Here is a 20,075-nt window from a genome sequence, read left to right as displayed (position 1 = left end):
GTTTGACTCACTTCTGTTCTCAGCTGTACCCGTCTCAGATCGAGCTCTTTCCTCACTATCTCCCTGGGTCCCACCTCCTCACCTTACTAGTTTACATCCTCCCAAGCAGTTCCAGCAAATTTCCCTGCCAGTTTATTAGTCCCCTTCCAAGTTAGGTGCAATCTGTCCTTCTTGTACAAGTCACTTCCACCCCAAAAGAGATTCCAATGATCCAAAAATGTGAATCTTTCTCCCATACACCAGCTCCTCAGCCATGCATTCATCTGCTCTATCCTCCTATTCCTGCCCTCACTAGCTCGTAGCACTGGGAGTAATCCAGATATTACTATCCTTGAGGACCTCCTTTTTAAATTTTTGCCTAACTCTCTGTAATTTCCCTTCAGAATCTCAACCTTTTCCCTTCCTATGTCGTTGGTTTCAATGTGGACAATGGCTCTTGCTGGCCCCTCTCCCCCGTGAGAACATTCTGCACCCTCTCTGAGACATCCTCAATCCTGGCACCAGGGAAACAACACCCCATTCTGCTTTTTCTCTGCTGGCCACAGAAATGTCTGTCTGTACCTCAGACTACAGAATCCCCTAACACAATTTATCTCTTGAAACCCGACGTACCCCTCGTTGCATTAGAGTCAGTCTCAATACCAGATACTTGGCTGTTCGTGCTACATTCCCCTGAGAATCCATCACCCCCTACATTTTCCAAAACAGCATACCTGTTTGAAATGGGTATATCCACAAAAGACTCCTGCACTATTTGCCTACCTCTCTTACCCTTCCTGGAGTTAACCCATCTATGTGACTGTATCTGAGACTTTCCCCCCTTCCTATAACTGCCATCCATCACATACTGTTGCTGTTGCAAATTCCTCATCGCTTCTATCTGTCTCTCCAACCGATCCACTCGATCTGATATAATTCGCATCCAACAGCGTTTATGGCAGATATAATTCCAGTAACCCTTAAACCCTCTTTAAATTCCAACTTCTGACAAGAAGTACATATCAGTGCAAAGGCCATTTTTGCTCCTTCACAATCGACAGACCCAGAAAATAACACTGCCTTATCCCTCTACAAGCACTGCCACAGTTAAATTAATAGTTATGGCTTATATTTTAAGTTTCATCAAGAGACTTATCTCCAAACACATATAATCAAGAAAGAACCCACTATACTCGCTAATACAGCCTTTCTCTTGGACAGACTTAAAACAACAATTAACTTATCTGATTCTGTGTTGTGACTTTGCCCAACAGTTCCTCCAAGATTAGTTGTGAATTTCACTATTTGTTAATTTTCCCAGATGCGCTCCGATGTCCAGTGATACACGAATTCAAACAGCAAAGGTGGTAAATGTGCAGGTGTTCTCTCTCTCTCTCTCTCTCTCTCTCTCTCTCTCACTCTCTCTCTCTCCTGCACTGTCCTCACCATGTGCTTCCTTTGTCTGCTCTTCTCCCTTTTAAAACTGCTGTTGTTTTGACTTTTTTTTTCCAAAATTCCAAAACAATGCAACAGCATATAAAACAGTAATTGCTGCTCCTGGAATTCAAGTAAATCACTTCCAACACCAAAAAAAAGGAACAGCTCTTACAGCCAGAAATTTTTCCTGTCCTCCATCTTTGATTACCCAGAATCCATGGCTAATTCAACTAACCTGCACATCTTTGAACTGTGGGAGGAAACTGGAGCAAACCCATGCAGACACAGGGAGAATTTGCAAACTCCACACAGACAGTTGCCCAAGGCTGGGATCAAACCAGGGTCCCTGGTGCTTTGAGGCTGCAGTGCTAACCACTAAGCCACCATGCCACTCAAGTCAGCTTTCAAATGTCCAGCTCTCACCACAAATCCATCAATTCCTCCATTTTTATTAAATTATCTGACTGCTTGTCCAAAACCAAGAACTGAACAAATAGAAACTTCCTCTGAGTAAATATCAAGAAGAACAAAGCCACTGTCATGTCTCCAACACAAACTCTTATTTGCATATTGTTGACACAAAACATATACGATGAACCAGCTTCATTGAGCAACAGTTGAACAGTATCTTTTTAAACTGCTTCACAAAGTACTCCTTTATATGATTAAGAGTGATAACATTGATCCAGTATTGGCTCAGTTGCAAGGAAACATAGGACAATGGTCAATGGATGCTTTTACAAATAAAAGCAGTGGTGTTCTTCAGGACTCAGTGTTTGGATTCTTCCCATTTGTTGTATATAGCAAGGATTTGGAATTTAATGTGGGAGTTGTGATTGGGAAATTTGCAAATGACACATAAATTGACCATGTTATTAACAGTAAAACTGATAGCTGTCCACTCCAAGAATAATATCAAGGAATTGGTTGAATGGGCAGAAAAGTGGCAAATGGATTGTGAGTAATGTATTTAATGAGATACAACAAAGCTAGGGAATAGGCAAAAAAAAATATGGATATTGAGATGGGTAAAGGAAACCATGGAGTACATGTTTACAGTCCTTGAAGGTGGTAGATAGGGCGGCACAGTGGCATAGTGGTTAGCACTGCTGCCTCACAGTGCCAGAGACCCAGGTTCACTTCCCACCTCAGGCGACTGTCTGTGTGGAGTTTGCACATTCTCCCCATGTCTGCGTGGGTTTCCTCCGGGTGCTCCGGTTTCCTCCCACAGTCCAAAAATGTGCAGGTTAGGTGAATTGGCCATGCTAAATTGCCCGTAGTGTTAGGTGAAGGGTAAATGTAGGGGAATGGGTCTGGGTGGGTTGCGGGCCGGTGTGGACTTGTTGGGCCAAAGGGCCTGTTTCCACACTGTAAGTAATCTAATAAAGATGGTAAAGACAGCTTTATTTAATTCACTCACAGAATGTGGGTTTGGCTGGCTAGGCCAGCATTTATTTCAAATCCCGAATCACCCTTGGATATAACTGATGGCTTGCGAGGCCATTGCAGAATCAATCACAGTTCTGTTGGTCTGCAGTCAAATATAGGCCAGACAATGTAAAGCAGTTTCCTTCCTTAAAGAACACAAGTGAGCCAGAGGTTTTTTTTTTAAAAATGACTATTGAATATGGTCATCATTTAACTGTTAATTCCAGATTTCTCTTTCATTGAATTCAAATTCTTCAATCTGCCATGCTGGGATTAGAATGCAAGTCACCAAAATATTACCTGGGCCTTTGGATTTCTCAACTAGTGACTTCTTGGATGAGGTATAGAAGATAAAAGCAGGAGTGTCATGCTGGAACTATATAAAATGCTACTTGGGCCACAGGTGGAATTTTGTGTCCAGTTCTAGTTAGGCCACATCTCAACCTGAATGTATTACAGGAGGGACATGATTGCTATGGAGAGAGTACAGAAGAGATTTACAGAAATGTTGCAGGGTAATTTGAATATTTTGGCCATGAGAGAAAATTGAAAAGGTTAGGGTTGTTTTCCTTAAAACAGAGGAAGATGAGGGGTGACTTAATTGAGGATCAAAATAATAAGGGGCTTAGATTTAATTGACAAGGAAGGTCTGTGTTGTGTAATAAAGAGTTACATTTAAGATCCACAGAATTGTTACAGAGAAGAAGAAGGTCATTGTCCCACAGACATAATGAATGTGAGAAAATATGAACACGAGCACTGATGGACGGCATGGTGGCTCAGTGGTTAGCACTGCTGCCTCACAGAAACAAGGAACCCGGGTTTGATCCCTGTCTCAGGTGACTGTGTGGAGTTTGCACATTCTCCCCGTGCCTGTGTGGGTTTCCTCCCACAGTCACAAAGATGTCAGGTGAATTTGCCATGCTAAAATGCCCGTAGCATTTGGTGCATTAGTCAGAGGGAAATGGGACCGGGTGGGTTACTCTTCAAAGGGTCGGTGTGGAGTTGTTGGGCCAAATGGTCTGTTTCCATGCTGTAGGGAATCTAATCTAATTTTTTATTTAAATGAGCAATTTTGCATGGCCAATCCACCTAAAAAGCATTTATCTTTTAGACTGTGGGAGGAAACCAGAGCACCTGGAGGAAACCCACACAGACAGGGGGAGAACATGCAAACTCCACACAGACAGTCGCCCAAGGCTGGAAGTGAACCGAGGCCTCTGGCACTGCGAGATAGCAATGTTAACGAATGAACCACTGTGCTCACGTTCCCATGCTTATTTATTACTCAATATAATTTTAAGGACATGGCTTTATTTGCTTTGGCTGGATGGTCTTTTATTTTTGAATCATTGGGCTGTTCCAAGGAAAAATAATCTTGCTTTGTTCTCACTCAACAATTTAATCATTTTAAAGTATTACAGATGCTCCATGGTGATGCTTGAGGAAGCCCAATTATTTTCAGAATTGCTGCTTTCACAGTCATCTACAATTGTGCCTTGACTTAAGAAATGCAATAAATAATTTGTCAATAAAGAATCATGCAAAGCCAAATTAATGTATCAGGGTTAATTAGTGCAAGAGCCATTTCATTCTGCCACTTAACCAGTAATTTGATGATATTCTGCCTTCTCGTTTAAGTAAATATTCTATCTAGTTTGAAAGTTAGACAGCTCAGTCGTATTAGTTTTCTCACTGCATTTCACCTGAAATCAACAGAACCCATGCAAAGGATTGTGAAATCTCACTCACTAATTATGTTGAATAGAAATTGATTATCTGTGATCCATTACATTTATTACTTTATTATTACATGTGCAAAACTAGGTGAATTAGCCATAGGAAATGCAGGGATAGGTTGGGTCTGAGTGGGATACTCTTCAGAGGGTCAGTGTGAACTTAATGGGCTGAATGGCCTGCTTCCACACTATAGGGATTCTGTACAATTTATAATACCAAGATAAATTAAAGTTTTCAAGCCTGAATCGACTTTTTGTTGTAAGGCTCAGATCAGATTAAATCAATGCCAACCGATCACAGCTTTGCATTTGATATTGAAAGAATAATCAGTAAAAGCATTGCCACCTTAGAAGAAATATTGATTGTTCCACTGCTTACTTCAAACATTGTCCAATTTACATTTAATTTTAAATAGGGTTTCACTTGTCTTAGAATTTTTATAGTCTTGAATTGTTTACATCAACAGTTTGGATTTGGAGACAGGCTGGGAAATAGGACAATGGTGTATGAAGGAGTCAGGACAGAAGCCCGACATCTTCCTGTCAACATGGATTTTTACCCATAGACAGGAACCTCAGTACTTGCTGCTGCTAATAAAATGCTGTTGCCATATTGTGCTGCTAGCCAGCTCTTGACTTTGGTCCAAGCAGTGGGACTTCATCAGAAACCCAGCTCACGAGTACATAAACACCTGAAAATGCCCATCTTTTAATAACCTAACATAAAATTGTTACAGAGTTGGTTATAAAGCAGAAAAATCAATATATTTATTGTACTTTTTTAAGTGAAAACATGCCTGCAGCGGACTTTGAAAACATAACTGCATAATAATTGTTTCTTTATGCACAGTCTTGATGTATCTGTATTGCGTTTAGATGATTAAATTGTTAAGTGATTAAAATTGCACCTCCCCTACACAAACATCTTCTTTTAGCTGAAAGCAATAAACATTTGCTTCAGAGACCTATGGTCTGGTTAATTTCATCACCCAAGATTTAAAATTAGCAACAACAATTTCTTCATTTTGTTCCTTTATTTCTCCGAAGGGGATAAAACATCTGGTTTGTAACACATAAATCGTTATAGTTGCTTTAATTGTAATTTCTCTCTTCCAAAATATAAAGCTGTTGTGAAAAAAATGATGTATATTCTACAAAACAGGAACTTATAATCTCAAATGTTACCTTAATTAGTCTACAGTTCACGGAGGAGGGGTGGGGGAGGATATTGTATTAAGGTGATACTCCAAATTGAAATGTCAGTAGTTTTGTGCATTTCGCTCATTAAATTCCAACAAACAAAGAACTAGGCATTTACAGCAAATTGTTTTGCAAAGACGTTTTGTTTAAAACCGCAACAATACAGGCATTAGTTAATTTAAGGGAAATATTAAGGGAAAAGAAATTTATCACTTCAAACTAAAAATAGACTATATTCCCACCTTGACTCAAAATGTCCTAAATATTAATTATTTTCCAATACGAATTTCACAAGTTCATGCACTGCCTACTTGATAATTAGATTGAACTTTGATTATACCCAGATGTAAGCTTGTAACCATAAGTGATTAAATGAAAACTGTTCCTGGAGGGCCTTCGAACATTTTACCTCGTATGCTCGTACCTTCTCTGTGTCGATCCCTTTAGACATAGACCATGTTGACACAATATAATCCATAACTCGCTCACTGAGTCCTTTGGGAACTTGGTAAAGTTTGAGAAAATCACGCACGTTGTTTACCATTTCATGGTAGCGATTGGTGTTAGCATACATCTGCTGGAAGATTGTGGTGACATTTCCAAAGATAGTTGCATAAAGAAGAGCTGTAATTTAAAGAACAAGTGAATTTTAACTATCAGTTTATATCAATATCAGTTAATAAATATTTAGTTTTTTGTTTGTATCTGCACAGAAAAATATCTAAAGAGCCTTTTAATAACTCAATGGTTCTGAGCTGGAATATGTCATTATCGAATAACAATAATTTCACAGAGATAGAAAACTTATTTACATTTTCTGTTAGAAAGTAGCCAGATTTTGAAAGTTTTAATCACTTCGGTCATTTAAAAAAAAATTCTTCTCCCACTGAGAAGACACCTGGAGTACATTATGTTGTTTGTGTTTCTGTAACTGAGAAAGGAGGGACCTCCATTAGAAACAGTTTAACGGCTGCTTATAATCCATGGGTTGCTGTGTCATTTAATGTTTCATACTTACACTTTGTACCAATCTCTACAATACAATTCCTCCCTTTTGGAATTAAGTCTGCAGGTAATAAAGTAACTCATTACTTCGTTACTGCAAACCTAACCAAAGCACAGTGCATTGTTATTCTCCAGCACTATGGAGTTTACTGGAGGGGCATTTAATCAGGTGACAGAATGCACTACCGCCCTAAATGCAATCAAGTCCCAATGTAAGGTGGCTCATGTTGGCTTTCCTGCCTAGAAACTAAATAGTGCCCACCAAACAATCTCATTCCACTGGCACTGGTATTCAAGCAATGGCAGATGGGAGTCTCGCCATACAAGAAGATAGACAAACAAATCCTACCATAACTCAGTACTTATACCAATTTTTACATTTATCAGGAAGGCACACGAGGCATAACCAAATTCCAACCTGCCTGGTCCTTCTGATAACCAATAACCTAACAAACCAGTAACACTCTCCCCATGACCCTCATTCCTCACTTTAGGCCCGTGTTGCTCAACAGTGATTTCCCACATCTTGAATGGTTTAGCACCAGACGACATCACTCACAATGGTACTGACAGACCACTGAAGAGATTCCAGCCTCTGACTGGCCGGCAGTTCCCAGCAGGCAGGATTTCTGGCCCTGAAGTCCTGAAACCTGAAGAATGCCTGATACTGGTCAGGTAAATGTCTGATGGGCACTTAATTTTGTTAGGCATTCCTCAATGGAGGCAACGTGGGAATGATTCTCCAATCTACCACCAAGATTAAACTGTATCTCCAGTCTCACTGTTACAAAGTTACATCTTGTTCAACAGTGTATGAACTGCAGAATTAGAGTTAAACAATGCCTCTGGACCTAAAAGAGTAGTATTAGTTATTTTCTCCACTATGATAAGAAATTCCATGTAATTTTTCGAATAATAAACAAATTTTAAAATGATATTTTAACTTCTTTTTAAATCTCCTATGAGTAGTTCAATCATTAATTTTAACCTCCCATAACATTTTAAATTAAACTGAAAGGCTTCAGTGATATTTCACTTCTCATTTTCTATCTGTGTGAATATTTACATGTCATTGGCTGTTGACCCTGTGTGATGACATCACCAGATTCAAAATAATGTCAAAAATCTGGGGCAGAGAGCTTGGTCTTTCAGGGCAGCTTTCTTTGAGGTCAGAGGTGAGCAGCCTCACTTGGTCACTGATTAGAAATTCCAGTCCATGTTCTGACCGATTTAGGCCCTTACCTTTTGAAAAGTCATGGCTACTTGGGTTCAGAACTGTGTACATTTTCACCTCAATGCCACACAATAGGGCAGCTTGGCACTCTAACTGCACAGATATTGGTGGAACAGCAGCTTTCGTTCATAAGTATAAAAACGGCAAAACCCTTACAAACTACAAAATAGATTTGGATGTCTATGCAAGCCTTACTTCATTGCCAGTTTCTTCCATTACTCATTTGTCTATCGATGATTCAGGCAGAACATTCATTATTATTGATTACTAAAGGTTCTGTGCACCTAAGTCATGACACAGTACATCGCCCACATTTGGCCTAGTTCATCCATCAAGTACATCTCCACCTACACACTTCCTTAAAGACTTCAAGAATGAAGTACGATAGTAAATTTAATGTGCTGCCTCATTATTAGGCTGAGAGAAATGGTAGAAGCTGAAGTGTTCAAAATATCTGATACCCGACCCAAATGCTTGCATTCAATCAAATAAGTAGTTTTTTTTTAATAGTCTGACTCTATGTCGAATATGAAATATTGGAAATTGATGCACTAAGCAGAAGAAAAGTATTGAATTGCACTTTGTAAAATTGAAAGATACTCTTCTTTTAAATTCATGCATGTACCTGCAAGTTCAATTTCAGCTGCTGTCAGGTAGCACACAAAGAATTCTATGGGTTGAAGCTTCTATTTTGGAAACAGGTACAGCTTCAGAAATGTTACAGGTTGTTACTTTCATTTGCAGCAATGACACAGTTTTCAGCTCAACACTTTGGTTTGTGAGTTGTTGCTCGAATTGTATGGGGTGGGGCAGACAGTAAGTTATACCCGCTTCCAGTGGTCAAAGATCCAGGAACCATTTTTGAAGGCCATCCAAATGCCTGAGACTCATTGCAAGCCTGCACCATCATTTAGGCTGTTACAGGCTGCCCAAATCCGGTGTAGAAATAACATGAATGATCTCTCTCTCTCTCTCTTTCTGCTGGCTGCAAGTGCAAGGTCTAATCACTGCAAACTGACACTTAGGGGCATTTATTTTCTTCCTGCACTGGATATGGGTACTTCTTTCAGCACTTGGGCACAGAGCTGCACTGATTTGATCTGCTGCCATTACTGGTGAAGAGGATGTCCCTTCTTTCCTGAACAGCCTGAGCCAGAATCTCTTGTGAGGTGTCGCCAAAATGGGGTCATGTTGCATGGCCTGGCTATGCATACTGAGGAAGTGCCCAAGTATCCATTATGATCATCTTCAATCCTTCTCTTTGTCCACAGCCCAAACAGGCAGAGAGGTGCCTGGTATTAGGATCCTCACACATTTCAAGAAGTAGGCCTCAGAGCTGGCAGGAGAGGTTCCTACTCTATGCCTGCACTGATGGAGAGACAAGACTGATACAAGAGGCCAAATATGCAGACGGTGCCACGTTTGCTTACTTGAGGGACTCTGTGTGTTCAGCAACTGATTACTTCTCTATAACAGGCAGTAGTGAAACATATGCGAACAGCTGAGGCCCAAACATTGATCCCTGCAGTACCCCACTTGTCACTGCCTTCCACCCCAAATCTGAACTATTAATTCCAACTGTTTCCTGTGTACTAGTCAATTCTCAATTCATGTCAGTACATTATCACGTGATTTGATTTTGCACACAAGTCTTCTGAAATTCCAAATACATCACATCCACTGTTAAGTTTTCACAGTAAGTGCATACATATTCTAAGGGTAACAAACAGCTATTACAGTTACAGGATTGTAGGTCAGGAGGAGTCATGGGTGCCCATGCTAAAGTACGTAGAAGTCTTGGACATTTCATGGGTCCTGGATAAATACATTTGCTAAAAGTGTCACAAGCTAGACAGAGAACTAAACCTAATTTTTCTAAAGTGTGAAAGAATAAGAAATGATCTCATTGAAACCTAGAAAATACTTCAAGGGGTTGACAGGGTAGATGCAGGTTAGACATTTCCCCTGTTTGGGAGGTTGAGAACCAGGTGGGCCAATTTGAAAACAAGAGGAATACCATTTAGGACTGAGAGGAAGAAGTTTTTTTTAATGAGGGTTATGAACTTTTGGAATTCTCTACCACACACGGCTGTAAAAGCTCAATTTTTGAATAGGTTTAAGGTAGAAACTGGTAGACTTCTGATTACCAATAGCATAAAAGGTTATGGGGCTGGTGTGAGTAAAAGGCACTGAAGTATTCAAACAACCATGACTGAACAGCATGGCAGGGCTGAATGACCTAATCCTGTTCCTTTGTATCTATGCTTATTTCATCTGCGTTTACCTTGATCTCAATTATCAATTCTTCCCTTTCAGATACTCTTCTTTGTATATATTTACAATAGACACTACAGTTTCTTTTACATTCTTTACAAGTTTACATACATACTTTATTTTCTATTCTTAATGAAGAACTTCTTCCCCCTATACTGAATTCTAAACTGCTCCTTTTTCCTAGTGACTTTATATGACTCCTCTTTGGAGTCCTTAATTTATTCTGTTAACCATGTTGGGCCAATTTTCCTGCTGTGTCCTTTGCTTGAAAAATGAACTGTTGCAATGCAAAAGTAATATGGGACCCTCTATGCATGCAATAGAGCAAAATTAAATGGTTTTCAATCAATATTCAGTCATAACGTAAAAGTCAATCAGCCTGGATTCTGTTAGCAATAAGTTTGTGACAGGCTGGTTTATCATATTGGACCAATGCCATGGTTTCTTCCAGTCCCTAAGAAACTTTCTGGCCCATGTCAAAACCAGTCATCCTCTTTCTCACTGGAGGAGACCTCTTGCTCTCATCATTTAACGGATGGATGATCACTGGACTTCAGCTGCAGTTTTTACTTTAAAAGAGACCACTTCTTAAAGTAATGACTGTTTTTAATGCATAAACTAATATTTTAACACAAAGCCTTAACATGCTGGTATCATCATTGTCAAAGAAATGTCGGTTTCACTGTATAATGTTGCAACTCTGAACTGTTAAAGGATGCCCTCAGGCAAATGCTGCTTAGTTCTGTTTGTAATATATGTTGCTGAAGTGACGTACAACAATGTTAGTCATAAATCTGCAATACTGCAACTGTGCAATTTTCTATTGTCCAATCCTTATTCAACTGCGGAATCATGTTTATCGACCTCCAACTGAATTAATGCCTTTGGGAGGCTGAGTTCTCATCACAGCAGAAGATTGTAAGTGCACTGTACTAACTGTTTAGGTATATAACGGCTATTCAAATAACTTGCCAATTGCAAGTTAGAGTGACTGTCAATATCCTTCACTTGGCTTAATAGTGGCAGATTAATAAATAATGAAATACAAACACTTAACATACTCAAAATAGATTAAAACTTTTCAAATAGCTTATTTTTCATAAAAATTGTATGTATTTGAGGGCCAATATTTCATTGAGGGCAAAGATTGTGAATTAATTTTAAACTGCAAAATTGGGGAATCATTTATAATGTTCACTGAAATTATACTGCTTCAAAAATGGCTATGTCTGGTGATACATGAATGCATGATTGATTTTTATTCATTTTATTTCAGAGCAAGTTACTAAACCTGCTGTCGACTTTAAGATCGAAATAGTGTCTGAATGTAATTTTTAAGCAGTTAGTTTTGTAAAATATAAATCCAAGTGCAATACTGACACCACGTTGACCAATTATAAACCTTGAACAATGATTTCTCCGTACTATATTACTAATTGGTGCTCCAGTTAGACAATAGAACTGACCAATCATTAACCATCTACAATAATGATTTCTCCGCACCTTACAATCCATCAGTGATCCAGTTATCTAGTATATCTGACCAATCAAGGTGCATCACAAATAATGTCTCTCCAAACTTACTTCAAAAGCAATTCAGTTAAGAAGTATAACTGATAAAAATGTCAGCAACTAAGATCTGGGATTTATACATCTAGTATGAAATGGTTCCACAGTATCTTGCATAGCAGTGAAATTCTAATTTTAAATTTTTTGCATTGTTGATTTAATTTACATTTGTTCAACTTTGTCTGAGGGAGAAAACATAAGGACAGCAGACAAAATGACAACTTAAAGGGGGAAATCTAAGGAAGACATGAGGTATACAAATAGAAGCTCTTTAAGTATCAACGTGAGATATCTGGTGGAGTGGGGTATTGATTCTCAGTATAAAAATTAGCCTCCAGCTGATCAACAGTCTGATTGCTTGTTGATTTTTTCATTAAGTCTAGATTTCATCTCAGAAAAGGTATTATAACAATATAATTTGGATCAGTTTTGTTCAGTGCATAGGCCAAGTGCTTTGGGAACAGATAGCAGTCTGAAGCACAAAGCACTCAAAATTCCAGTAATTTTCAGAATTGATTATTTTGCTCAATTTTCTTTCATCAAACACAATTAATGTCCAGACATCCATGATCCAGGGAAACTGCGCGGTACTTTAGAAATAAAAGCAAAAACAGAAATTACTGGAAAATCTCAGCTGGTCTGGCAACACCTGTGCCATGAAATCAGTGTTAACGTTTCAGGTCCAGTGACCCTTCTTCAGAACTTTTCAGACGGGATAGTAAATATTGTGTTTTAGCATGATTTAAAAAAGTTACTTTCAAATTATTCTGTGGTGTAGTTAATAGGAAGGGTAACCTGGTTTATTAAACCAACTTAAAATTGATTTCTCAAAAACGGTTGTGGTCAATGTTTCAGCCATCTAGTATATAGTATGTGAGTATATAGTTGTGATATTAGCTATTGCAAAACTGAAAAAAAAATTAGAAATAGAAATAGAATTTGGCTAGAAAATGAATGTCTTGAAAATGTTTGACCAAGGTTTTATTTTGCACATTTTTTGTTTCACGTTTTGTATTTACATTTTATTTTATATCTGTGTGATACGGTATCCCAGACAATATAAGACCAAAGCATACACTGGGCTGCAGAACAGCTTCTATAATGAAGCAAACATTGGAAATCCCCAGTATAAAGTGAGGACTGCAGACGCTGGAAATCAGAGTCGAGAGTGTGGTGCTGGAAAAGCACAGCAGGTCTGGCAGCTTCAGATGCTGCCTGACTTGCAGTGCTTTTCCAGCACAACATTCTCGAATTGGAAGTCCCCAACAAATCTGGTGCAATTTTATCTTTTTAGATTATAACTTCAAACCACGATACACTTGCAACCATGAAATGGTCAGATTGTAAAATAGTCAGTTTAAAGAGGAATTGAATATTATGTATACCTAATTTTTGAAGGTCATTATACCCATTAACTACAATGAAAATCACCCCTATTCTGGCCGATGACTAAAATATAGAATAGAGGCAGCATTGAACAGGACACTGCACAGTAACTAGCAGAAATTAAACTTTTCCCACAATGTAGGTTTAAAGTGAGAAGGAAAAATTTAAAAGGGACCTAACGGGCAACTTTTTCATGCAGAAGTTGGTGCATGTATGGAAAGAGCTGCCGGAGGATGTGGTGGAGGCTGGTACAATTAAACATTTAAAAGGCATCTGGATGGGTACACGAATAGGAAGGATTTAGAGAAATAAAGACAAAATGCTGGATTAGATTAATTTAAGATATCTGATCGGCATGGACGAGTTAGATCGAAGTGTCTGTTTTCATACTATCCAACTCTATGCCTCATCAGATGAATAAATTATTTGAGTGGGAGGAACATGCCAGATTAAGCTAATCACCTAGGATTGAATAATCAGCCACTCTGATGTATAAATATGGGAATAGGTATGTACTGTAACAGCAACTGATGAACTTGTTTTGGAAATTAGGCACTTTATTGTGTTATTTAATTAAGCATGTTTTTAAAATACATATTTCGTATTCCTATCTCAAAGCAAGTGTTTTGAGAGCTTGAATTCTGCCTACAACTAGCATTTATCTTTTACATAGAAACATGGTCAGCTGTAAACCATCATAGTCTTTTTCTGATAGTCACTAAATTCAGCCTCACACAGCATAACAATGCATTATTGATAAATCAGTAGCTTGTATTGCAGTAAACCTGTCAGCACTAATCGTCTGATCAAAATAGATGACCCGTGTCTCTTATTTATATTTAGATGATGCTATTGTTAGAGATGTTTTACATCTGTACTGTCAATAAATGTTATAGCCTCTTTCCCTGCGAATGAGAATCAGGAAGACTTTTCAAATGTGTTTCAATTACACATGAAGGAACTTGAAGCTCTGTTGAAAAGTTCAGAAAGAATTTAAAATATTGTCAAAATTTAAAGGATGCAACAACCAGAAGACATTGGGCTGAAACTTATAAATTTTGGTGAAGACTGATGGGCTTCAAGTTTTTTGGGGGGTTTTTAAGCTGGTGGAGTGGAGAAAGATGTTGACCTTCTTGTTATATTGCATGGTCTTCTGCTCCCAAGTTACATCTTTGTATGTTTTTACAATCATATACAAGGCATTGCCTAACCTGGAGCCCCTGTAGGTCAGTGATAGGAGATAGATCTAGTTATGGACCTCAAATATATAGACTTTAGAAGTGGGATATCAGCCATATATGTGTTGGAACTATTGAGTCCGTATGTAACAAAGGCATGACTGCAATTCCTTACATTTCAATGACATTTATCATAAACAGACAATGATTGGTGGTTCAATTCAAGGTTGCACACAGTTCTTAGAATTCAATCTTTTCGGTAAACATTGATACCTGGACTGTTTTGGTAATTTGCAGTGTAATAGTCTGAACAGAACTCCTTCAGATCTCAGGGTGAACCATCTAAATATCATGGGCACAAATAGCAAATTAAAACAGTCATTGAGTCAGAGGGAATTGGACACAAAACATTTAATGATTTCAACTAAGAGATGTGTGTCCATATTTTGACAGTAGTGTGTTCAAGACAGGGCTATCATTGTTACAATATTTGGATTTTAAAAATGAGCAAGTTGATAGCCATACAAAATGGGCTTTTTCCTTGTATTAAGGAACAGTCAATACAATACAGCACAGAACAGGCCCTTTGGCCCCACCAAGCCTGCACCAATTCCTATTCCTTATTTAGATCTGCTATTTATTGCCCATATGCAGTTTCTATCCCTTTGTTCGCCTCCCAATTATATGTCTGTCAAGATACACTTTAAATGTTGCTAACGTGCCTGCCTTCATGACCTCCACTCGCAATGCATTCCAGACACCCACCACCCTCTGAAAAATGCTCCTCACACTTCTCTCTTAAACTTGCTATTTATTGCCCATATGCAGTTTCTATCCCTTTGTTCCCCTCCCAATTATATGTCTGTCAAGATACACTTTAAATGTTGCTAACGTGCCTGCCTTCATGACCTCCACTCGCAATGCATTCCAGACACCCACCACCCTCTGAAAAATGCTCCTCACACTTCTCTCTTAAATTTCCCCCCTCTCACCTTGAATCTTGCCCTCTGAGAGTTGACCTTTCCATCCTGGGAAAAATCCTCTGACTATCCACCCTATCTATGCCTCTCAATTTTATAGACCTTTATCAGATCACCCCTCAGCTTCTGTCTTTCCAGTGAAAACAATCCAAGTTTATCCAACCTCTCCTCATTCCTAAAACTCTCCAGACCAGGCAACATCCTGATAAACTTTCTCTGCACCCTCTCCAAAGCATCCATGTCCTTCTGGTAGAACACCATGTAATATTCCAAATGTGGCCAAACTAAACTTTTACACAAGTCAACTTTTATATTCAATGCCCCAGCCGATGAAGGCAAGCGTGCTATATAACTTCTTGACCACTTTATCCACCTGTGTTGCCACTTTCAGCGATCTGAATCTGCATGCCCAGATCCCTCTGTATGCCAGTGTTTCTCAGGGTTCTGCCATTTATTGTGTAATTCGTACCTGAACTTGATTTTCCAAAATGCATCACCTCGCATTTGTCCAGCTTAAACTTTATCTGCTGTTTCTCTGCCCAAATCTGTGATCTAGCGATATACCACAGTATTCTTGACAATCTTTCCCACTATCTACAACTCCACCGGTTTTGGTGTCATCCACAAACTTACAAATCCGACCACTGATTTTTTCATTTAGATCATTTATATATTACAAACCACAAAGGTCCCTTAGGAACACCACTATTAGGAGAAAGTGAGGACTACTGATGCTGGAGATCAGAGCTGAAAATGTGTTGCTGGAAAAGGTCAGGCAGCATCCAAGGAACAGGAGAACCGACATTTTGGGCATGAGCCCTTCTTCAGGAATGAGGAAAGTGTGCCAAGCGGGCTAAGATAAAAGGTAGGGAGGAGGGAGTTGGGGGAGGGGCGTTGGAAATGCGATAGGTGGAAGGAGGTTAAGGTGAGGGTGATAGGCCGGAGTGGGGGTGGGGGAGTCCAAGGACCTGCATGTCCTTGGTGGAGTGGGAGGGGGAGTTGAAGTGTTGAGCCACGGGGAACACCACTATTCACTGATCTCCATTCCGAAAAGCACCCTTCCACTGTTCCTCTCTGCTTCTATGACCAAGTCAGTTTTGTATCCATCAAGCCAGCTCCCCAAATCTTTACCTTTTGAACCAGCCTGTCATGAGGTACCTTCCCAAATGCTTAACTAAAGTCCATGCAGACAACATCCATTGCCCTTCCCTCATTAATTATTCTGGTCATCTCCACAAAAAACTCAAATTGGTAAGACATGACCTTCCCAGCACAAATCTATTCTGCCTATCACTAACAAATCTATTTGCTTCCAAATGTGAATAAATCCTGTCTCTCAGCAGCTTCTCCAAATGCTTCCCCATCACCGACGTCACATTCACCAGTCTGTAATTACCTGATTTATCTCTTGCTTCCCTTCTTAAACAAAGGAGCAACTTTGGTCATTCTTCAATCCTCTGGAACCTCACCCGAGACCAAAGTGAATGTGAAGATACCTATTCAGGTCGGAGCTATTTCCTTCCTTGTTTTCCACAGTATCCTGGGATAGATCCCATCTAGCCCTGGGGACTTATCTATCTTAATACATTTCAAAATACCCAACATTTCCTGCATCATTATACTGACCTGCCCAAGAATATTTACACACCTTTCCCTAAACTCAACATCCCTCACGTCCCTCTCTTTGGTGAATACTGATGTAAAGTACTCATTTAGGATCTTACCCATTTGCTCTGGTTCCACACATAACTTCCCTCCTTTATCCTTGAGTGGGCGTACTCTCATATTAGTATTATCAGTCAAGGGAGCATTCTAAATTATAGGTTAAAAACTCGCTATTTATTTATTTATGCTTGCTTTCTCAGATTACACAAGACCACACTGATTTAAACTGTCTTTTAGCATTGCTATTATTTTAGTTATCACTTTTCCCATATAGTTGATGGGTAGGCTACTTGCATTGCTGACACTTAAGCAATTGTTCCCAATCACAATCAATAGTGGAGCCTATCAATAGCAAGACAAGTCTACCTAATGACTTTCCTTAGCTTAGAAGGAAACTTCTCTCAGCCATGATGGAGCACTATTGAATGCAACTGTGAGAGCTCAAGCACTTGGAAAAGAAGATAAATAACACCAATTTCTTTGTGTCAACTGATCCTTATTTAGCCACACCACTTTTCTAAGCGTTAACAGTGTCAATGGTCATATCTCTGTCCTAAAGAACTATTTCAATACCATCAGACATTCAGTTGATTATTCTCATCTGGTGAATACCATCTTTTGTGTCTCTTGCAGTAAACCTACAGATTTATCACCAATGATAGCCCATTATTATATGCCCAGAGGAAATTCTGTCAACTGTGACAGTGTGCATTCAGTAGCAAAGCAACAGGGAAGTAAGAAATTACATTGTCTTAAAAGTTATGTTCCAATCTTCATGCAAGAAGAATTTAGCAATAAGGCCACCCATGCGAAATTGTGTATACTTATTCTTCACCACCTTATCTTTTTGGTTTAAAAATCTGGATTATAAAATGGAGATGCAAGACAACACAGCAAACTGACATGGGAAAATGACCTGTACCATATCAAAAATGCCTCTTACTACAGAGAACGTACTCCAGTTGTCATATTTTGACTGTTGCTATAGAAAACCCACAGACCTTCATGTGTCTGAAAAACTTCCATCCTCAAGCCAGCTCAGCCATTCAAGGGGACATAGGTTGATCGACATTCCTTATATCCACTCTTCTGCCCTTTCCCTGTAACACTTGATTCCCCAACTGATCAAGAATCTAGCTCAGCCTTAAATATACACAAGGACTCTGCCCCACAGCACTTTGTGGCAAGGATTTCCAGAGACTCACAACCCTCAGAGAAGTATGCATTAGTTGGACTGAAGGGTCTGACTCCATGCTGTATGACTTCATGACTATGACTCTAAAAAATCCCTCCTCATCTCAGTCTTAAATTTGCGCTATTTAATTCTGAGTCTATGCCCTCTGGTCCTAGACTCTTCCATGAGGGGAAATATCCTCTCAGCATTTACCCTGTCAAGCCAATTAAGAACCCTTTATGCCTCAATAAGATCAACTCTTGTTCTTCTAAATTCCAATGAGTAGAGTCTTTGCTCATAAGACAATCCATCCTAACTTCTCTGAACTGTCTCCAATGAAATGATATCATTTATTCAATAAAGGGACCAAAATTGCTCACAGTACTCCTTATAGAGTCGCAGTAAGAATTTTGTTACCGTTATACTTCAAGCCCATTGAAATAAGGGCCACCATTCCATTAGTCTTGAGGTTGTCATTATGAAGTAGTTTTTAGGAGAATCCCTTGTAAAACCTTAATGAGCTTCTGTCAGGTGCTGGAGAAAGAAGATGTTGCAAGGACATGGCAAGAGGGAAGGAACAAAAATGGTCCAATACATTGCTCAGTGCCGTTTATAGACCACTAAATAATGAGAAGAAGGTACAGGGACAATTTTGCAAGAAAATTATAGCGAAGTATAAAAATTATAGAGTAGTTGCAATGTCATTTGATTTTCTTGTCAAAAAATAAATTAGTATAGCAGAGTTGTTAAGGATAGAAGACCTTCAAGAATGCTTTCAGGAGAACTGTTTAACGCAGTATGCAGTATGCATCTATTCAAACAGGAAATGCAGCACTACTAGACCTGGTTGTTGAGAATGTGATGGGGAAAATAGATCAAACATCAACGGAAGAACATTTAGGGACTAATGGTCATTGTATGTAGTGTTTAGGTTTAGTTTTTGGATAACTTTGGAAATGGAATAATCAACAATTCAGAGCAAGAACAATTAGGAGAAAGTCATCTTCAAGAGGGTTAGAATGGATTGGGGTCAAATAAATTAGAATCAAAAACTCAAAAGAAAAACAGTAGGCCAACAATGGGTTACCTTCAAAGTATAGATGACTCAGGCAGAGTCTAGATATATTCACTCAAAAGAGGCAAATAAATCTAGAGCATCCTGGATGACGAAAGAGAATTAGAAGAAATTATGGTAAAATATAAAAGGTGTGCTTATGCTAGATGTCAGATAGAAAATTGTAAACCTGGCTGAATGTTGAGTGGGTGAGAAAAAGCAAAGGTAAGCAAAGAGGGAGTATGAAAAGTGAATTTCCTCGTGGAGGCAGAGGACGTAGCTGAAGAATTAAATTAATATTTTGTATGTATTTTTACCAAGGAAGGTGGGGGGAGGGGAAATGAGGAAACTGGAGAAATCTGAGTTCATCCCTTGTGGTTGGAGGGTTCCCAGGCGGAAGATGAGGCGCTGTTCCTCCAACCGTCGTGTTGCCATGGTATGGCGATGGAGGAGTCCAAGGACCTGCATGTCCTTGGTGGAGTGGGAGGGGGAGTTAAAGTGTTGGGCTACGGGGTGGTTGGGTTGGTTGGTCCGGGTGTCCCAGAGGTGTTCTCTGAAACGTTCCGCAAGTAGGCGGCCTGTCTCCCCAATATAGAGGAGGCCACATCGGGTGCAGCGGATGCAATAAATGATATGTGTGGAGGTGCAGGTGAATTTGTGACGGATATGGAAGTATCCCTTGGGGCCTTGGAGGGAAGTAAGGGGGGAGGTGTGGGCGCAAGTTTTGCATTTCTTGCGGTGGCAGGGGAAGGTGCCGGGAGTGGAGGTTGGGT

At 39.3% G+C, this 20,075-nt stretch overlaps 1 protein-coding gene across 2 annotated transcripts in view; it reads right to left on the bottom strand.

The window, feature by feature from the left end:
- Positions 1 to 20,075, bottom strand: part of kcnh5b (potassium voltage-gated channel, subfamily H (eag-related), member 5b) — a 317,576-nt gene that overhangs the window by 123,780 nt on the left and 173,721 nt on the right. The window contains exon 8 of one of the 2 annotated variants that reach the window (XM_043697222.1): positions 6,193 to 6,407. In XM_043697222.1, the coding sequence (XP_043553157.1) occupies positions 6,193 to 6,407 (215 nt within the window). The remainder of the gene's footprint in view (positions 1 to 6,192; positions 6,408 to 20,075) is intronic. The other variant, XM_043697223.1, reaches the window with a different exon arrangement.

Source organism: Chiloscyllium plagiosum, chromosome 10 (genome assembly GCF_004010195.1).
Source record: "Chiloscyllium plagiosum isolate BGI_BamShark_2017 chromosome 10, ASM401019v2, whole genome shotgun sequence".
In the NCBI taxonomy this organism is placed as follows: Eukaryota; Metazoa; Chordata; class Chondrichthyes; order Orectolobiformes; family Hemiscylliidae; genus Chiloscyllium; species Chiloscyllium plagiosum.
This window is presented reverse-complemented; position numbering and strand designations above follow the sequence as displayed.